General features: G+C 34.4%; 1 protein-coding gene across 1 annotated transcript in view; it reads right to left on the reverse strand.

The window, feature by feature from the left end:
* Positions 1–18518, reverse strand: part of MTREX (Mtr4 exosome RNA helicase) — a 97096-nt gene that overhangs the window by 72851 nt on the left and 5727 nt on the right. Inside the window, exons 2-5 of the mRNA XM_019982740.2 lie at positions 18018–18155; positions 16727–16793; positions 13508–13570; positions 12496–12608 (exon numbers count right to left, since the gene is read on the reverse strand). Coding sequence (XP_019838299.2) covers positions 12496–12608; positions 13508–13570; positions 16727–16793; positions 18018–18155 — 381 coding nt within the window. The remainder of the gene's footprint in view (positions 1–12495; positions 12609–13507; positions 13571–16726; positions 16794–18017; positions 18156–18518) is intronic.

Consider the following 18518-nt stretch of genomic DNA (forward strand, 5'->3'; position numbering starts at 1 on the left):
AGAATAATCTAAAATCAATCTAATTCCACCTCAAGAAACTCCTTGGAAGACAAAGATTACCAAAACTGACTCAACAAGAAAGGAAACTGAGCTTGAAATTTAAAAATCTTCCCATAAAGAAGGGCTTTCCTGGTAGCTCAGCTAGTTAAGAATCCACCTGCAATGCAGGAAACCCTGCTTTGAGTCATGGGTCAGGAAGAACTGCTGAAGAAGGGACAGGCTACCTACTCCAGTATTCTTGGGCTTCCTTAGTGACTCAGACAGTAAGGAATTTGCCTGCAATGTGGGAGACCTGGGTCTGATCCCTGAGTCAGGAAGATCCCCTGGAGAAGGGAATGGCTGATCACTCCAGTATACTGGCCTGGAGACTTCTACGGACAGAGGAGCATGGCAGGCTACAGTCCATGGGACTGCAAAGAGTCGGACATGATTAAGCAACTTTCACTTTTACTGTCTCATAAAGAAAAGCCTAGGTAGTTCAGATGGCTTCATTAATAAGTTCTGTCAAACATTTAAAGAGAAAATACCAAACCTACACAAACTCTTAGAGAAAACAGACCAGGAGGGTCACTTCTCAACTTATATTACGAAGTCAGTATTAACATGATTATCAAAACTAGACTCAGCTATTAAAAAGAATGCATTTCAATCAGTTCTAATGAAGAAACTGGAGCCTATTATACAGGGTGAAGTAAAACACCAATACAGTATATTAACGTATACATATGGAATTCAGAAAGATGGTAACGATGACCCTATATGTGAGACAGCAAAAGAGACACAGATGTAAAGAACAGATTTTTGAACTCTGTGGGAGAAGGCAAGGGTGGGATGTGATTTGACAGAATAGCTTTGAAACATGTATATTACCACATGTGAAACAGACTGCCAGTCCAGGTTTGATGTAAGAGACAGGGCGCTCAGGCCCGGTGCACTGGGATGACCCTGAGGGATGGGATGGGGAGGGAGGTGGGAAGGAGGTTCAGGATGGGGGACATATGTACACCCATGGCTGATTCATGTCAATGTATGGCAAAAACCACTACAATATTGTAAAGTAATTAGCCTCCAATTAAAATAAGTTAATTAAAAAAATACAAGATACCCCGATAAATATGAATTTCAGATGAAAAAAAAAAAAATAGACAAAGATCTTGTTAAAAAAAAAAAAAACAACGAAAACTACATATCCAAATCTCTCATGAAGATTCAAAGAAATTCCAGAACAAAATATGAGTAAACTGAAACTGGCAACATTATATAAAATGATCAACTGCCATAAACATCTAGGTTTCTTCCGAGAATATAAGGATGGTTTAACAACAGGAAATTTGTAATGTACCACTTTAAAAGAATAAAAAGCAAACACCATATCCTTGCCTCTACAGATGGAAAAAGGATTTAATAAAATACAATGCTTCTTTTTTAATCCTCAATACACTTATTTTCCCCAGTTTTATTAAGATTTAATGATCTATAACATTATGGAAGTTTAAACTATATACTGTAAAATTTGATACACATATATATTGTGAAATGATTACCTCAATAAGCTTAATTTACATCCTTATCACCTCATTAATTACCTTTTTTTTTCTGGTGAGAGCATTTAAGATCTACCCTCTTAGGAACTTTCAAGTATATAATATAGTACTGTTAACTGTAATCACCATGCTCTATGTTAGATACCCAGAACTACTCATCTTATACCCAGAAGTTTGTTTCGTTTCACCACCATCTTCCTACTTCCCCAACCCTGCCCATCTCAGTCCCTGGAAACTACCATTCAACTCTGTTTCAATAAATTCAACTTTTTTAGATTCCACATCTGAGATCACAAGTGTTTGTCTTTCTCTGACTTATCTGACTTAACATAATGCTCTCAAGGTCCATTCATGCTGTCACAAACAGCAGGATTTCCTTCTTTGATGGCTAAATAATATTCCATTGTGACTGACTCTGTGTGTGTGTGTATGTATATGGATATAGACAGACAGAAACTACATTTTCTTCATCCACCCATCTGCTGATAGACAAAGCTTTCCTTGTCTTGGGTATTGTGAATAATGGGAATGCAGACATTGCTTCAAGATACTGGCTTCATTTCCTTTAGATACATACCCAGAAGTGGGATTGCTGAATTATATTCTATTTTTAATTTTTAAGAAATCACCACCCTGTTTTCCACAGTAACTGTACCAATTTATATTTCCACAAAATTGCACAAGGGTTTCCTGTTCTTCACATACTTGCTAACACTCGTTATCTCTTATCTTTTTGTAACAGCCATTCAAATGGGTGTTTTTTTAATTCTTTCATTTGTTCCCAATTAAGAATAGAAAGGAACTTACTCAACCTGATAAAAGGAACCTAGGAAAAAGCTAGTTAAATTACACTTCATGGTGAAACACTGAATGTTATTCATTTAAGATCAGGAACATTCAAGGATTTCCACTGGATTTTGCCAATGCAATAAGAAAATGAAACAGATGGGATAAAACATCAGCAAGAAGCAGAAAAAACTGTCTTTATTCACAGACAATATGACCAACTATGTAGAAAATCTTATGGAATATGCAAAGTTACTATAACTTGTTAGTAAGCCACTTTATTAACAAAGTGACAATATAAAATACTAACATATAAAAATAAACTGTACTTCACAAGCCATTAGCAACCCAAATATGAACTTAAGAATGTCATTTGCAACAGCACAAAGCAATAAAATACTTAGAGATTTAAGAAAAAATGTGTTAAAAAAGAGGAAGATATATAAAATCTGTACACAAACTACAAAATATTGCTGAGAGAAATTAAAGAAGATGTGAATAATAAATAATATACCATGCTAATGGACTGGAAGAGTCTATAATAATGTTAAAATGAAAATTCTCCCCAAATTAATCTATACAACACAATCAGCATAAAAATGCAAGTAGTCGTTTTGGGTAGAAATTAATACACTAATTTAAATTTTTATTGAGGAACAAAAAGGACCTAGAAGAGCCCAAACAATTTTAAGAATAAAGTTAGAGGACTCTAATTACCTAAATTTTATACATACTTTAAAGCTATGGTAATCAAGATAGCATGGACTGGTATAAGGATAGACACAGAAATAAACAGAACAGCAAGTTCAAAGCCAAACCTATACATTTATGGTCAGTTCACTAGGATTTCAACAGTCAATTCAATTCAAAGACAATTCAGTGGGAAAATCATCATTTTTTTCAACTGGAACAATTATCCACATACAAAAAGGTTAATTTAAACCCCACCTTTACCTCACATCATACATAAAAATTAATTCAAAGGAAATCACAGCTTTAAGTGGAATGGCTAATACTATAAACTTCAAGAAGAAAATAAAAGGGAAAATATTTGTGATATTGGGATAGGCATAAATGTCTTAAGTATTGATATCAAAAGCATGATCAATCCATAAAAGAAAATATACGAGAAGTTGACCATCAAATTTAAGATCTTTTGTGCTACAAATGATACCATTAAGATAATTTAAAGAATTATTTATGATGCAATAAGACAAACAATTCAATTTTAAAAATCAGCAAAGACTGAAATAGGTATTTCATTTAAGATATACAAATGGGTGATAAGCAAATGAAATGATACTTAACATTTTATTAGTCATCAAAGAAATTTAAAACCACTGTGGAACATCATTAGATATCCACACTAAAACAGGTATAATCAAAAAAGATTATGCCAAGAGGTGGTTAGGACATAAGAGAAACAGGACATAAGAGAAACATAAGATTCCTTATCCATTACGACAGGAATACAAAATGGTACAGCCACTTTGGAAAACAGTCTGGTCATTTACTGAATCGTTAAATATACATTTGCCATAAAATCCAACAATTACTAAGTATCTAATCTAAGTATCTATCTACCCAAGAGAAATAAAAACGTGTCTACATAAAGACCTGTATATGTATGTTCATGTCAGAATTACTTAGAATGGTCAAAAATGCAAAACAATTCAAATTTCTATCAACGGAATAAACAAAACGTCATGTATCCATAAAACGCAACATGACATCAATAAAAAGAAAAGAACTAATGATATATGCAATATGAATGAACCTCTAAGTGTTATTTTAAACAGAAAAAGACACAAAAGACTCCATATTACATGATTTCATTTGTATGAAACTTCTAGAAAAGGCAAAACTACTTAGGCAAAGCGGATCAGCGCCAGCGTTGGAGATGGAGGCAGGGTGAATGCACACACTCATAAGAAAACTAGGGACAGCACCCTAAAACTGCTGAGGGTTGCACAACTGTACAAATTTATTAAATGGGTGGATTTCATAATATTTAAATTATATAATAATAAAGCTAATGCTTTTAAAAAAAGCTTTACATAGAACAAAAAAATAAACAGGGTCAGGAAAGCTACTCAATTACCTAGGTAAACAACCTGGTCCCAATATATTAATCTAGCATCAGACTTATAAATGAAAATGTACTTGTTATACTTATCAGCTAACATTGGAGTTTACCCTGAGTTCTTGAATTCCTAGGGGAAATCTTTATCTGAGATCCATGAACCACTCACTGAAATCACAAAATCTGGTACGTACATACAAATATACACTTCATTGGAGGTTTCTATTGAGGTAAAATTCATAAAACCTAAAACTGTTTTAAAGTGCACAACTGAGTGGATTTTAGCACATTCACTACGCTGTTCAACTACCACCTCTATCTGATTCTTAACATAATTCTCATCCCTCCAAAAACCCCATATTCATTAAGCAGCTACTTTCTGCTCCCCTCCTCTAAATATTCCCTGGCCTCCACCAATCTGCTCTCTCTCTAAGAATTTACCTGAAATATTCTACACAAACGGAATCAAATAATATGTGACCTACTGAGTCTGGCTTCTTTTACTCAGCAGAACGTTTCTGAGGTTCATCCACACTGTAGCATGCATCAGTATCTCAATGCTGCCATAGCTGAGTACTATTTCATTGTACAGATACACCAGATTTATTTATCTATTCATCCACTGATGGACTTCGGGTTGTTTCTACCTTTTTTTTCATTATTGTGAACAGTACTGCTGTGAACCTTCATCTATAAGCATCTGTGTATTTGTTTTCAATTCTTTGGCATAATATGCCTAGGAGTGGAACTGCTGAGTTGTACAGTAATTCTATAAGTATCTTTTTGAACACCTACTAGACTGTTTTCCACAGCAGGACTCAAGAGCTTTCAAAAGTGTCTATAACCCTGGTGAATTTCTTAAAATCTCTTTACAGTCTCCTAACTCAGAGTAAGCCTCTGACTGTGTGGATCACAACAAACTGTGGAAAATTCTTCGAGAGATAGGAATACCAGACCACCTGACCTGCCTCCTGAGAAATCTGTATGCAGGTCAAGAAGCAACAGTTAGAAGTGGACATGGAACAGACTGGTTCCAAATTGGGAAAGGAGTACATCAAGGCTGAATATTGTCACCCTGCTTATTTAACTTATATGCAGAGTACGTCATGCGAAATGCTGGGCTGGATGAAGCACTAGCTGGAATCAAGATTGCCTGGAGAAATACTAATAACCTCAGATACGCAGATGACACCACCCTTATGGTAGAAAGCAAAGAGGAACTAAAGAGCCTCTTCATGAAAGTGAAAGAGTGGAGTGAAAAAGTTGGCTTAAAATTCAACATTCAGAAAACTAAGATCATGGCATCCAGGCCCATCACTTCATGGCTAACAGATGGGGAAACAATGGAAACAGTGACAGACTTTACTTTCTTGGGCTCCAAAATCACTGCAGATGGTGACTGGAGCCGTGAAATTAAAAGACGCTTGCTCCTTGCAATAAAAACTATGACCAACCTAGACAGCATATTAAAAAGCAGAGACATTACTTTGCCAACAAAGGTCCGTCTAGTCAAAGCCATGGTTTTTCCAGTAGTCATGTATGGATGTGAGAGCTGGGACTATAAAGAAAGCTGAATTGATGCTTTTGAATTGTGGTGTTGGAGAAAACTCTTGAGAGTCCCTTGAACTGCAAAGAGATCGAACCAGTCCGTCCTAAAGGAAATCAGTCCCAAATATTCACGGAAGGACTAACGCTGAGGCTGAAACTCCCAATACTTTGGCCACCTGATGCAAAGAACTGACTCACTGGAAAAGACCCTGATACTGGGAAAAACTGAAGGTGGGTGGAGAAGGGGACGACAGAGGATGAGGTGGTTGGATGGCATCACTGACTCAATGGACATGAGTTTGAGCATCCTTCAGGAGCTGGTGATGGACAGGGAAGCCTGGCATTCTGCAGTCCATGGTGTCTCAGAGAGTCAGACACGACTGAGCGACTGGACTGAAGTGAAACCAAGACTACGAAAGCAGGTTTTAACATACACTGGAAAATTTCCTATACTGAAAATCTCTATGCTTTAGTAGCAAAAACTAAAGCAAAGTTACACTAATGCCCAGAATTCTAACATCTGTATATGCTGGCTTCAAATGGATAATGCACCAACTACTATACACCTGTACACTTCTCAAAGTGAGATAAAATAACTGAACTAAAAATAGTCAGAGCTATAATTTGTGCCTTAGGAGGAAACAAGCTTCTGACTTCAGTACCTCTAAAAAGGAATGGACAATAAAAAAAATCAGTCCCATTCCACTGGACAGAACTAGGTAATACTGGACCACAATGCGTCTGAATCTAACAGATTAGACTACTCTGCAATTGGCTGATACTGTTTCAATGATAATCTAAGATCCAAAGCTGCACTCCTCTAACTCCCCTACAAAAAGAAAACTTTTGAGTTACACCTCAGCCAAGGTCTAAAAAGACTAATATACAGTACTCAGGCTCTGACTATCTGAAGGACGATATTCCAAAACTCATGAAAAATATCCACCACTATGCCCAAGTAAAAGCACTGCTGAACAGGGTGATTGGTGCAATTTTTATCTTTTTTTTCCTTTATGATCTTCTTCACTCTTCATGCGATCATTGTTAAGAACACTTAATTCAGCTGTTTAACAGGAAAGCTGTAATTTCTCCATGATGAAGAAATAAAATATATTATAAATTATTAAGAGTTAACCTGTGAACAAAAACTGACTTCTGAAAAGGTGCCAAGATTGAGGGGAGAAAACAGTCTTTCAACAAATGGTTCTGAGGCAACTGGATAGCCACATGAAAAAAATGAAGTTGAACCTTTACCTTATAAATTATACAGAAATGTAAAACCTCAAAAAGGATCAAAGAACTAATACCTAAAATTATAAAATTCTTAGAAGAAAATATAGGCATAAATCTTTGTGGTCTTGGATTAGGCAATGCTTTCTTTAAAATAACATGAAAAGAAAACAGACAAATTGCACTTGGTCAAATTAAAGACATTTGTCCCTCAAAAAATACGCTTAAAGTAAAAGGATGACTTATACTTTAAAAAGAGAAAATGTTTGCAAATCATATATCTGACAAGGAACTAGTATCAGAATACAAAACAACTATCACAACTAAACAAGGCAAACAACCTAATGAGCAAGTAAAAAAGGACTTAAGCAGACACTCCTCCAAAGACATTCAGAAGGCCAATGAGCATACTAAAAAACGCTCAGTATCATTAGTCATCAAGGAAATACAAATCAAAACACAAGATATCACACTCACAACTAACAGAATGACTATTATCAAAAAGGCAAGAAGTAACAAGTGTTGGTAAGGATGTGGAGAAAAGGGAATCCTTGTGTTCTACTGGTAGGAATGTATACTGGTGCAGTCAACATGGAAAACAGTATGGAGATTCCTCAAAATATTAAAAATAAAACTGTCATATGATCCAGCAATTCCACTCCTGGGTATTTATCCGAAGAAAACAGAAACACTGGTAAGAAAAAATATGCATGCCCCTATGTTCACTGCAGCATCATTTACAATTGTCAAAATACAAAAGTAACCCAAGTGTCATCAACAGATGAATGGATGTGGTATATGTATATGTGCGGAATATTATTAAGTAATAAAAAAGAATGAAATCTTGCCATTTGCTACAACACAGATGGCCTCAGAGAGCATTGTGCTAAGTGAAATAAGTCAGAAAAAGACAAATATTATATTGTTTTACTTATATGTGGAATATAAAAAATAAATGAACAAACATAAAACAGAAATAGTTATAGATACAGAAAACCAACAGGTAATCACCAGAGAGGAGGGTAGTGAGGGGAGGAAAAAAACAGGTGAGGAACCTTAAGAGGTATAAACTTGCAGCCATAAAATAAATGAGTCATAGGTATGAAAGATATAGTGTGAGAATCTAGTCTAATAATTATATATCTTTTTATGGTGACATAGTGTAAACAGACTTACCATGGCGACCATCTTGAAATGTATAGGAATATCAAATCACTATGTTGTGTAATAGGAAATAACACAGTGTTTCAGGTCAATTATACTTCAAAACAAATGAATTTACAGAAAAAGATCAGATCCGTGGTTACCAGATGTGGGGGCAGGCGGGAAATGGGATGAAGATGGTCAAAAGGTAGAAACTTCCATTTCTAAATAGTAGAGATGTAATGCACAATATGATAAACATAGTTAACACTGCTAAGAGTTATATAAAAAAGTTAAATGAGTTCTTTTCTCATCACAAGAAAAAAGTTTTCTATTTAGTTCTGTATCTATACAAAATGATGGATGTTTACCAAGCCATCATTAATTATAGTCATTTTAGGATGCACGTTAAGTCAGATCATTATGCTGCAATCTTTGAACTTATACAGTGCTTTGTGTCAGTTCTATCTCAATAAAACTGAAAGAAAAATTATTTAAAAATAAACTTCACATATTGGAAATTAGAATAGTGAACACTATATAGGATTATATCACTACCAATACCCACAGAACATTAATCTTATCTAGAAACAAGTAACATTATTGTGCTTTTTTGTTTCTGGAATTCTTTTCAGAAACCCAACTAGTTCACCTTGCAGAATGTTCTGTATTATTCTGACTAACCTATATTACGCTGAAAATCCACATTTAAAAAGTTTTTATTTAAAACAATCATAAAATAAATTTACTACATAATCAATTTTTTTAAAAAGGTAGTAACAAGTGTTGGCAAAGACATGCAGAAACTGAAACCCTCATATAACTACGGGAAAATAAAGCGATGCAGCTGCTATGGAAAACAGTTTGGTGATCCCTCAAAAAGTTAAACACAGAATCAAACATGACCAATTCCATTCCTAAGTATATACTGAAGATAAGGAAAAAGATGTGTTCAAACAAACACTGGTACATAAACATTTCTAAAAGCATCATTCATAATAGCCAAAAAATTGGAAACACTCATACATCTATTAACTGATGAATGGATAAACAAAATGTGGTATATCATACTATATAATTAATCAGTCACAAAATATTAGCCATAAAAAGGAACTCAATTCTGATGTATACCACAACACAGATGAATCTTAAAATCATCATCCTTAGTGAAATAAAACATAAACAAAAAGCCATATATCATATGATTCTATTTAAATAAAATACCCAGAAAAGGTAAATTCATACAAACAGAAAGCAGACTGGTGGCTGAAAGAAACTGGAGCTAAGGGAATGGGGAATGACTGATTAATGGGTACGTGGTCAAGACATCCATGAACTAGATATTGGAGACAGTTGCACATATTAAGGAAAAACAAGTTAACCCACAGACGTCTATCTGCAATAGACTGCAAAATCCCATCCACATTAAAGAGCAGAACCCACTTTCAGAATGGCCCAGTTCCTCTCAAACTTTAACAGATGTATGCATCAACTGGTGATCTTGTTAACATGCAGATTATGATTCAGCAGTTCTAGGGTGGGGTGTGAGATTTTTGCCTAATTTAGCTAGTAGGTGATATGCATGCATCTGGTCTAGGACCATACTCTTAAGTAGTAAGACTCTAGAACAATGGTCTTTACATACATTTTAGAAGAAAATATAACACCTATCAAAAAACTTAAAACACAAACAATACATATTTATTTTACACATTAGCTAAGAGAACTACTATAGTAATAGAGACCATGTATTAAAAATAATACAGAAAATATCTACTTATTTTCAGCATGGAGTAACAAGGACTGGGTTTACCTACCCACCTGTAACAACTGCAAAATAGGATAAAATATGTGAAACAATGATTTCACATACTGAATAATCACAGAGTAATCCCTGAGAAGAGGGAAGTAAATGACATAATCTCAGATTATTGTCCACAGAGTTTCCAAGTCACAGTTTCAGGAGATGAACCTTGAAGGTTTTCGGAAGTTAAGCGGACAGTGGGAGTCTGGGGAAGCCATGGCAGCTACACTGCAGCTCAAAATAACCAGAGAGGAAAGAGGTAGACAAAGGGAAAGCTCTGAACATCTGCTGAACATTCTGGTGTCTTTAAATAAGTAATCATCAGTGAATAAGTGTTAGGAAACAACTTGAAGCAATGGGAAAAAACCACCAAATGGAGTGGAACTAAAAAAATGATACAATCTTCAGAGCTGGGAGTAACTCAGGTTCCCACTAGCCATGGTGGAAAAATTCGTAATTTATAAGATACTGGCTAGAATATCAAGAAATATATTAAAAAGTGGAGAAAAGTAGCCTTAAGTTAAATGCTTCTCTAGTCCTGCCTAAAATCATAGAAGCCTTGGAAGAACTATATTTTTCTCCAAGTAACTGTATCCCACAACAAAGCTCAAGAATATTAATAGAAATGCAAAAATAGTCATCACCCAAGAAGGTAAAATTCACAATGTCTTGTGAATTAAAAAATATAAGGAGGCAAATATAACAAATAAGAAGTAAAAATAAATAAATGAAAAGGCATCCAAAAATGAGAAAACAGAATCAGTAAATGAGGACACAGAAAATTACCATTACAGTATAACTGTATTCTATATATTCAAGAAAACTGAGGAAAGATTAAATAGCGTGCTTAAAAGAAATACTAAAAATATTAAGAGACACGAACCAAAATTTTAGCACGAAAAATCTAAATCTGAGATGAAATAAACTGATAGAATTAAAATCAAATTAGACATTGCAAAAAAAAAACAAGAATAAACTTAAAGCTGTCCAAAATGAAACACAGAGAATAAACAAAAAATAATAAGTATCAGTGAGCTCTGAGACAACTTAAAATGACTAACACAAGTTTAAGTGAGGTCCTCTGAGTACTAAAAAGGGTACTATTTTAAGCAAAAAGTAGTTGAAATTTTTCCAAATCTGATGAAAACAAACCAACCTACAACCTGAGAAGCCAAACAAATTCAAGCATAAGAAATATGAGAAGAATTATGTAAAGGCACGTCATAATTAAACTGCCAAAAGTCAGTGATGAAATTAAAAACAGCCAAACATCACATCAGAGCAGTATGTAAAGCAGCAGGAAAACACTGATTTATAATGATGGGAAAAGTCAATTAATTGAAACAGATCAGGAAATAACACAGATGAAAGTAATAGTAAGAAGGAATATTTAAACAGTTTTTAAACTATATTCTGTTGTTCAAGAAGCTGGAGGAAAGTTAAGTAGACATGTGGAAAACACTAAACACACATACAAATGAACTTCTAGCAAAGAAAACTATACATGTCTCACTGAAAAGGATTAAGGACAGATTAGGTGATGCAGAAGCAAAGATTAATGAATCTGAAGATAGAGCATGAGAAAAGACCTGAAATGAAACACAGAAAAAATGAACACAGAATTAGTGAATCATGACCAATATTCATGACTGATGGGATATTTACAGCACTAAATGTCTATATTAGAAAAGGAAAGGTCTGAAATCAATGACCTCACCTGCTTTCTTTAAAAAACTAGAAAAAGATCAAATAAAGCCCAGAGTAATAAGAAAGGAAATGAAAAGTCTAAATTTACTTACAGAAACCAAATAGAAAAAATTTAAACTTTTTAAAGAGTATGGTAAGAAACAAAGCTATCTTAAGATTCTATTTTAAAACTACAAAGAGAGCAAGAGAAGAAAAAAGGAACAGAGGGAAACTGCAAAACAGCCAGAAAACAATTAGCAAAATGGCAGTACATACACACTTACCAATAATAAAATGTAAATGGACTAATTCTTCAATCAAAAGACAGAATGGTTGAATGGATTAAAAAACACAAGAGCCATTCATATGCTGCGTATAGGAGACTCACTTCAGATGCAGGACACACAGTCTTAAAAATGAAGGAATGGAAAAAGATATTCCACGCAAAACAGAAACCAAAAGAAAGTCTTGGTAGCTACACTTACATAAAACAAAATTAACTTTAAAACTGTAACAACATACAAAGAAGGACATGACATAATGATAAAGGGGCCAGCCCAACAAGACGATATAGTATTTATAGACATTTATGCACCCAACACAAGAGCACCTAAATGTACCCAGCAAATATTAACAGTTCTAAAATCCCATTTAAAAAGAAAGCTACTCACTCAGCGCAAACAGTTTTTCCTGCTGATGTATGTGCAGATACTAAAACAGACTGATTATTATCAACACACTGAATGGCTTCTCTTTGAAAAGCATCAAGAATGAATGGATATTCCTATAAAAAAAAATTAATATATGTATGAAGATACCTTGCCACATCAGAACATACTTAAAACCAAGAGATGCTACCCCCAGAAGCGTTATGGAAGCATTTATGAGTCTACTTGGGAAACATTCTGTCCACTAGAGAAAATTAGGAAGAATTAAAAAGAAAACTTTAATCAGACAGAATATGTTATTTCTGCTGTCTAATCTTTCAATTATTATGCTTACACATATACTAATTACAACATGATTATTACCATATATTAAGAACATGCTTTATGGGAGGCACTGTGGAACACATTTCCCACATATTAATCTCCACAGCAACTCCTAACATAGGTGTAGTTTTCTTTCCCAGCTGGGAACACTGAGAGTCTGAAAAGTCAAGTCCTCAATGAAGTTCACTCATCAGAGGCAGAATAATATATCTATCAGACTTTAAAAATTCAAGTTTACCGCACAGTACTGCCATTTTTACTTAAAGAAAATGACTTGGAAAACCTACACTACTCTTTTATAGTCTATCAGCGATTCAAAATACATTTAGTATCAGCATTAGAGTTTAAGTTTCATTAGAAGCTTGTTAGGCTCCAGAACTGTATGCAAAACATATTGTACATATGCATTTTTTTCTAGAGAAAGATTGATACTTTTCATTAGATTCTTTGAAATGGCTGAGAATTATGCTTAAAAATCTTATCACATGATGCTTGGTTTTCAGTATGGTTGTTTACTGATTTGGTTCTCACCATATCTGACTTCAAGTGGAAGCTTCAGAGTGTGTATCTACATACACATACACACAAACACACACAGAAATATAAAAATCTCATTTTAAAGTTTACCTTTAAGATTTTTAGGAAAACAGACTCACACAACTGTACCAACTGTACCGCTCAAGGTACAAACCTTTGCAGCTTTTCCAACTCGAGGTTTAAGTGGTAGATAATCTTCATCTGCAGGAAGTGCAACCTGATGTTTAAAAAAAAAAATTTACCATTCAAGAATTGATGCATTCAGCATACCATAATTAAAGATGGTTTGAAAAATAAAGGTGATGAACTAAAGTGTTGCTGACAGTCTTAGACACTACAAAATTAAATAACCATCTTCAAGAACAAGGCAAATGCAAATGTTACAACATTCCAAAAAAGTGTTTACCTAATAGTTATATAATCAAAAGCATTTAAGTCTACCTCCCAAAAGAAACTTTATTAAGTTCTAGGACTTATCTCAGCTATCTTTGTATATTCTGTATCTAATGTACTTCTTGACATTAATGAATGCTCAAAAAAGCTGAATGGACATAAAAAGGGATGCCACTATATGAAAGAAAACTATATAGAATAAAGTATTCCCTGGAACAGGAAATTAATTTTCCTCTAGTGAAGATTAAGATCTGCAGAGCAGTTCACAATATACCTAAATTCCCAAGACTTAAGCCAAGTAGTGTATAAATAATAAGGGCAAAGTAAGGTACACAAAGAAGTCAGAAATCATTTCTAAGAGCAAAATTTCAACAAACAATTATGAGATAAGATTAGCTGTCTTAGAAATATTGAGAGGTTGTTGGTAAACGTGCAATTCAATTGCAATCAAGATGATGTGTGCAGCATTTCAAAAAGCGGTAAGTGGAACCTGACTATAATTAAGTGAAACAATAAATTATGAAACCTAATGTAAAATATCTAATATAATGAATGTATTAAAAGAAATGTGACACTCTAAATGGAATCTACAAAGGGGCAGAGTTTGGAAGCTTATCCAGCACACACTACAAAAGGGTAAATTCAAGAGGTGTTTTTATTAGTGAATGAACCTTTCTGGGGGACAGGAATAGTTTTCATCAATCTTTTCCTTAAGACTACATATTCTCCTTTTATGACTCTAGGAAACTTCTAAGTAGCTTCTGATTCCCAGGTAGTTTGATAGTAAGAGGATTACTTATCCATTAATTTTAGGAAATGTCCTTCTTTTGCTACACTATACCATGAGTACCAAAGTGACTGTTCTAAAGAGCACAATCGCTGGCACACTGACAAAATCAAATTTCTGAATCTGAAAATCTTGGGACTAGATCCTCAATCATGGTATGATCCAATTTCACTTCCCTCACATTTCTCCTTGATACTCGCTATGACATGAACAAAAAACATTAACACAAAGCAATTAAGATTTTAACATCTCTGAGATTTAATAGCAACAACAACAAATTGTGTTTTCACATGTATAAGAATCAGTTTTATTTTTAATCTCTGAAAACAGTGTAACACTAACATAAGACAGATAGGGAGAGGAGAAACCTACAGGGACTAAGGAGTCAGAAAAAAAGAAAACCAACAGAAAAATAAAAAATCAAATAGACTTAGCAATCAGTTACTGGCGATTTTTGCCAGAATAGTTCGAAAGACATGGAGAAAGAAGAAACCTAACTACAGTAGACTAAAAGATGACTGGAGGCTAGGAAGTCGAGCAGGGATTTTCTAAGCAGAGCAATCAATAACACCTCTGAAAAAAACAGACTCCATATATATATATTTGTGTGTGTGTGTGTGGTGTTTCTCTTTATATTCAGTCAGTAATAAAATGTGCCTGGCGTTCAAAAGATAGGTACTAAACGAGTAACTACAACGGTGATGAAGAAAACAACACAGTAGTTAAAAGGAAAATATATAACAAAAGAGAAGATTTTAAATATTCGTATGCTGATAAGAAAAGGAAAACAGAAAAGGAAACACTAAAAACAGTCAAGGGAAAATGGAGTAATCCAAGTCTTTGTGGAGGCAGGATAAGATACGACCAAGAACACTGACGGAGCAGCCCTCCTCAGCCTAAACAGGGCAGTGCCTTTTCCTTGGATGTGACTCCAACTTGGTATCTTTGAACCCCTAGATAAAGTGAAAGGTAAGGTGACCGGCTAAAAAAGTGAGAGGAGATAACAGGATGTGGGGTTTGAGGATAATCATGAAGGAGGACAGAAGGAACCTTTGACCTCCTGAGAGCTAAATTTGTGTTTGGCTTTTCTTTCCCATCTTTTTAAGACCACAGCTTCAAAGAGGGTCTCACGTAAGTGTTAAATGTATGATCTAATGGATATTATACCCACCAAACTAAGTGCTATTCTAAAGGAATGTAAGCAAATTTCAATTAAAAAAATAAGTATTAAAAAAAAAAGGCTCCAAATCTACATCAAAAGCAATTTTTGTTAATCTGGAATTATTTTGCTTATTCAATAAAGACTTCTAGTAAGATTTCCCAACTATCTGTAGTAATAACTCGTCAGGTTACATGGTAAAGGCAAGGGGGCTTAATAGGAAGAACTAGTGCTACAGTTTCCTCATGTCCTTTCGGTTCATAAACTCTCAGTGATAAAGGGTTACCACAAGCTATCCTTGACCACCATCTAGTGGCGAAACCATGAAACTGCAATGTATCGGTTGTCAGAGCAAGATGAAAAAAGCACAGGACCTGTAAAACATCACTGTTACTTGACTTTAGGAGCATGGGAATGAACATGTACTAAATACATACTCTGTGCTGGGTATCTTACCTAATTTTCTTATATAATCTTCAGAACAACCCCATGATGTAAATCTTATTATTCTAAATTTACAAATTAGAAAACTGACATCAGAGGTTAAGAAATTTACCCAAGACTGTAGTTAGGAAACGGAGAAGGCAATAGCACCGCAGTCCAGTACTCTTGCCTGGAGAATCCCATGGACAGAGGAGCCCTGGTAGGCTGCAGTCCATAAGGTCGCACAGAGTTGGACACGACTGAGCGACTTCACTTTCACTTTTCACTTTCATGCACTGGAGAAGGAAATGGCAACCCACTCCAGTGTTCTTGCCTGGAGAACCCCAGGGACGGGGAGCCTGGTGGGCTGCCGTCTACGGGGTCGCACAGAGTGGGACACGACTGAAGCGACTTAGCAGCAGCAGTTAGGAAAAGCACTGTCAGTATCTGAATACAAAGCCCCAGCTCCTTCCACTAGACTATGTACTCTGCAGAAAAGCTACTAATTGTTTCCAAAGCCCTGAGGCTAAACCCCTTGCTCACCAGACTAGATAATCCAAAGCAAAATCCCACTTACACCACCAACTTAATCACACACTGTTTGTGCTTACCTCATGTGTACACCCTTCGACAGTTTCAACTGACTGTACCTTGACTCTGGGCATCAGGTCAGCCAAACTTAAAAAAAAAAATTATTAAAATTACATTAAAATATTGATAAATTACTGAGAATTATATAGGCTGAGAATTCAAAATGATCAGCTAGCATCTCTTATTACAAATACAAAACAAATAGACTCCACGTAATTATTCAAAGAATTATGTTAACTTAGTTCCAGTGACTATTTTAAATAAAAAGTACCTCTACAAAGCATCATCATTACTTCAAAACACAAAGATGCTTATAAAAACCATTATATGATAGAAAGTATAAAATAAACTAGCCTAATACAGATGTTGTTATAATTTTTAAGTGTTCCTTAGTCTCAGCAGAATCCTAGGTTTTACTCATCTAGGTTCTGTTTAGACTCTTAAAGGACATGACTGTGAATAAATTAAAGAAAAATAGATGTATTTCTGCACAAGATTTATTATCCTCTCATTGACTGTACTTTTGATTTTTACTTTAAATCAATAATCATACTTTGGGTAAAACTCAAGGGTTACTACAAGACGCAACAATGATTTTAAATTGTCAATATTATTTTGTAACCTATTCCACTAGCTTGGACAAACAGTGCAGCTTAAATGTTTCAGGGACACATCTATCACCATCTATAGTACCTACTTTTGCTAGTTACAACAACAGCTAAGTGGTTAAAAAAACAAAGAAACAAAAAAACCACTGGAGTAAATTTTCCATTGTAGTGCCAAGCTAGAACACGGCAAAGAAGGAGGGAAAAGCAAAGTCAGGATGATCATAACAATAGGAAACAGGTCAATCTAAGAAACTAGCATCAATATCTAGAAAGTTTCAACTTCTGAAATGAGAGAAACATCAACTATTTCAACCTCAGATACCCATGGGTCTCCCTCATTGACAGCAGTTTTAAGATTCATAGCCACTCTACTGCTGCATGCAAGAGTGAAAATTTAATTCTTCCTAATGCTCCTTCTCAAGTCAGTTTTATTCTTTCCTTTTATCCCACACTTCCAGTGATCCTCTTTCTTAAAATTGGATTCAAAAATATTAAAAATCTTTCTTTTCTATACTGTTTTCCATTTCCCCAAACACAGATAAACATTCTAGTTATATGTCTATTTGAATATATAAAGAATATTTACCTTTATTTCTCTATGTCAACAAACACATTCATGAAGTAACAACATATAAGCAACTTTCAAAACTTCAAATAACTACCCATCCGGAGTTACCAACATTTATGATAGTGGAAATACTACCTTAAATCTTCAGTTATTGACTCTTCCACCCTGGGTTTCTTTCCAAAAATAGGTTCATCAGCACCCTCGAAGTCTGCATCTCTCTTGTTTTTTCCAACATTAGTTGACTCTGATTGTAATTTACCATCAAAACATTTTCTGAAAAGCAAACAAGTTAGAATGAATTCTGAAACAGCACTTGTTACTTTAAGAGCAACTCCCATAAAATATTATCTTTGTAAAATATATACACTATTACCAGAAAAAGTCACATAAATAGATGTTACAAACCAAAACTGGCTAAAGCCCAGAATACTCTAATTTTAACTAATAAAACTGAACATTACTCGTTTTTCATTTCATATTTTCTTGGAAATTGTTTTTAAAATATTTTGCAACTCACATTATCACATTAACTACTAACACAATATTCTTAAAAGTTATAAAACATTGTTATACATTTACATGAGCACTTTCAATAAACATTTAATGTTTTTCTAATGGCATAATATCAGTATTTTG

This window comes from Bos indicus, chromosome 20 (genome assembly GCF_029378745.1).
Source record: "Bos indicus isolate NIAB-ARS_2022 breed Sahiwal x Tharparkar chromosome 20, NIAB-ARS_B.indTharparkar_mat_pri_1.0, whole genome shotgun sequence".
Taxonomy (NCBI): domain Eukaryota; kingdom Metazoa; phylum Chordata; class Mammalia; order Artiodactyla; family Bovidae; genus Bos; species Bos indicus.